At 41.6% G+C, this 2457-nt stretch overlaps 1 protein-coding gene across 1 annotated transcript; it reads right to left on the reverse strand.

Moving 5' to 3' along the window:
- Positions 1-944: 944 nt before the first annotated feature.
- On the reverse strand, positions 945-1508 carry LOC148772302 (uncharacterized). Its single transcript, XM_088814977.1, has one exon. The coding sequence runs from the start codon at positions 1506-1508 to the stop codon at positions 945-947; it is 564 nt and encodes a 187-aa protein (XP_088671103.1).
- Between the last annotated feature and the right edge of the window lie 949 nt (positions 1509-2457).

The following is a 2457-nucleotide window of genomic DNA, read 5'->3' on the forward strand; positions in this document are numbered from 1 at the left end:
CTGCTAGAAGGATGGCTAAGAACTCGTTTTCATATATGGACAATCTAGCATTCCTTGGCCCCAATTCTTTGCTAAGGTAAGAAATGGGGTGACCCTCTTGCATAAGAACAACCCCAATCCCATGCTGGCATGCATCAGTCTCTACCACAAAGCCCTTACTGAAGTTGGGAACCTGCAGCACTGGTGTGTTGATCATGGCTTCTTTCAGTGCCTCAAATGCCTTGTTAGCTTCCTCACTCCAGCAAAATTGACCTTTCTTGAGTAGTGATGTCAAAGGCCTAGCAATGGTCCCATATCCTTTGATAAATTTCCTATAATACCCTGTCAACCCCAAGAACCCCCTTAATGCCTTAACTGTCCATGGATGTGGCCATTCCTTAATACTCTTAATCTTCTCTTGGTCAACCCCCACTCCATTTTCATCAATCACATGCCCAAGGTACTCCACTTTCTTCTGATTGAAGCTGCACTTAGAGGATTTTGCATATAATTGGTGCTGCCTCAACAGGTCCAGCACTATCCTCAAGTGGTCCAAGTGCATGGTTTCATTTGCACTGTAAACCAAGATATCATAAAAGAATACTAGTACAAATTCTCTCAACTGCCTCCTAAATATGTCATTCATGAGATACTGGAAATTTGCAGGGGCATTAGTGAGTCCAAATGGCATAACGTTGAACTCATAATGCCCTGAAGAGGTCACAGAGGCAGTTTTTGAGATATCCTCAGATTTGACCCTAGTCTGATGATAACCATGCCCTCAAATCAATCTTAGAGAGCACCCTTGCTTTGCCCAATTCATACAAAAGATCATCAATGATGGGGATAGGGTAGTTATCCTTGACAGTGATTGCATTTAACCTTCTATAACCCACACAAAACCTCAAACTCCAATCCTTCTACTTGACTAGGAGGATTGGGGAAGCAAATGGGCTGGTGCTAGCTTAAATTATTCCAGTTTTCAGCATCTCTTCCACCATTCTTTCCACTTCTTTCCTCCGCATATATGGATATCTGTAAGGTTGTGCTTTAAAAGGAGTAGCTCCCTCTTTTAAAGTGATTGGGTGATCAATTTTTCTGTTAGGTGGCAATTCCATAGGCTCTTGGAATAGGTCCTTGTACTCCAATAGAAATCCTTCTATATTAACAGTTTGGTTTTGATCCAAAGTTTGCTCCTTTTGTTCTCCATTCATCATGAAGAAGCATCCCAACCCTACTTGCCCCTTTTTAAACATTTTACTCAACATTTGGCCAGTGATCATGCTGATAGAGGCTTCCTGTTTATCAGCATGGATGGTTGTATCCTTGATTCCATGTCTTAGTGTGACAAATTGATTCACATGGTCAAATAACACTGGTCCAAAATTCTGCATGAAGTCCACTCCAATCACTGCATCACATCCTCCCAGCTTGAGCAGTCTCATTTCAAATATAAAGTGATGCTTCCCCATTTCCCACTGAAATGTTGGGCATTTAGAATTACAATCCATTTGATTCCCATTATCCATAGTGACTAACAAATTGTTGGTCTATATCACTTCACCTCCTAGTTTCGTTGTTGTCTGAGGATCAAGGAATTGTGAGTGCTCCATATGTCAAGAAGCATTGTCAAGTAATTGTTCTTGACCTTTCCTTCAACCTTCAATGTGTTGGTAGTAGATTGTCCAGTTAATGCAGTAACAGAGATGCCGATAGTCTCTTCTTCCACCCCTTCTGGCACTTCCTCCAATTGTTCCAAGCCCTTTCATTCCTCTGACTCTTCTTCAATTCCCACAACGGTGAACACATTATTACACTTATGCCCTGGAACAGACCTCTCATCACAGTTGAAGCATAAACCTCTCATGTTTTAGTCTTCCATCTCTGGTTTAGACAGCATTCTTATGATGTTTCCTTTGTGATTGTGGTTAGATGTAGTGTTCCAATTTCTGTTAGGACCACCTTGGTGAGTCTCCTTTCCCCCCTATTGGCCAGGTTTGTAGCTTGTTTGATAGTGTTTCTCAGCCCCATTTTGAGGTGATCCAAAGTGTTTTCATACATTTTAGCTATCTGTATAGCTTGTGCCAGAGACATAGGTTTGAGAGCTTTTACCAAACTCTTCAGTTCATCCTTCACTCCTCCCAAAAAGGCTCTAATATAGTAGTCTTCCCCCAGATTCCTATGATTATGAGCCATAAAAGCCTTGAGCTCTTCAAACTTGTGCCTGATATCCTCTATACTCCCATCTTGCCTCAGTTTATGGAACTGCTCCACCACATCTACTCCATCTTCATCCATAAATCTCATAAACCATATTGGAGAATACATTCCACCCCACAAACTCCATTCCTTCCACATAATCCATGTACCAATACTCAGCCTTGCCCTCCAAATTCATAGCAACCATCATTACCATCTCCACATATGACATAGGGTTTAGGACAAAGTATCTGTTGCACCTCCTTATCCAAGTTATGG

The sequence above is a fragment of the Erythranthe guttata genome, chromosome 2 (genome assembly GCF_056151865.1).
Source record: "Erythranthe guttata isolate IM_541 chromosome 2, IM_541, whole genome shotgun sequence".
Taxonomy (NCBI): Eukaryota; Viridiplantae; Streptophyta; class Magnoliopsida; order Lamiales; family Phrymaceae; genus Erythranthe; species Erythranthe guttata.

Bases quoted from the DNA above. Each gene is read 5' to 3' on its own strand.
- LOC148772302 (XM_088814977.1), bottom strand. From the start codon at position 1,508: ATGGATAATGGGAATCAAATGGATTGTAATTCTAAATGCCCAACATTT.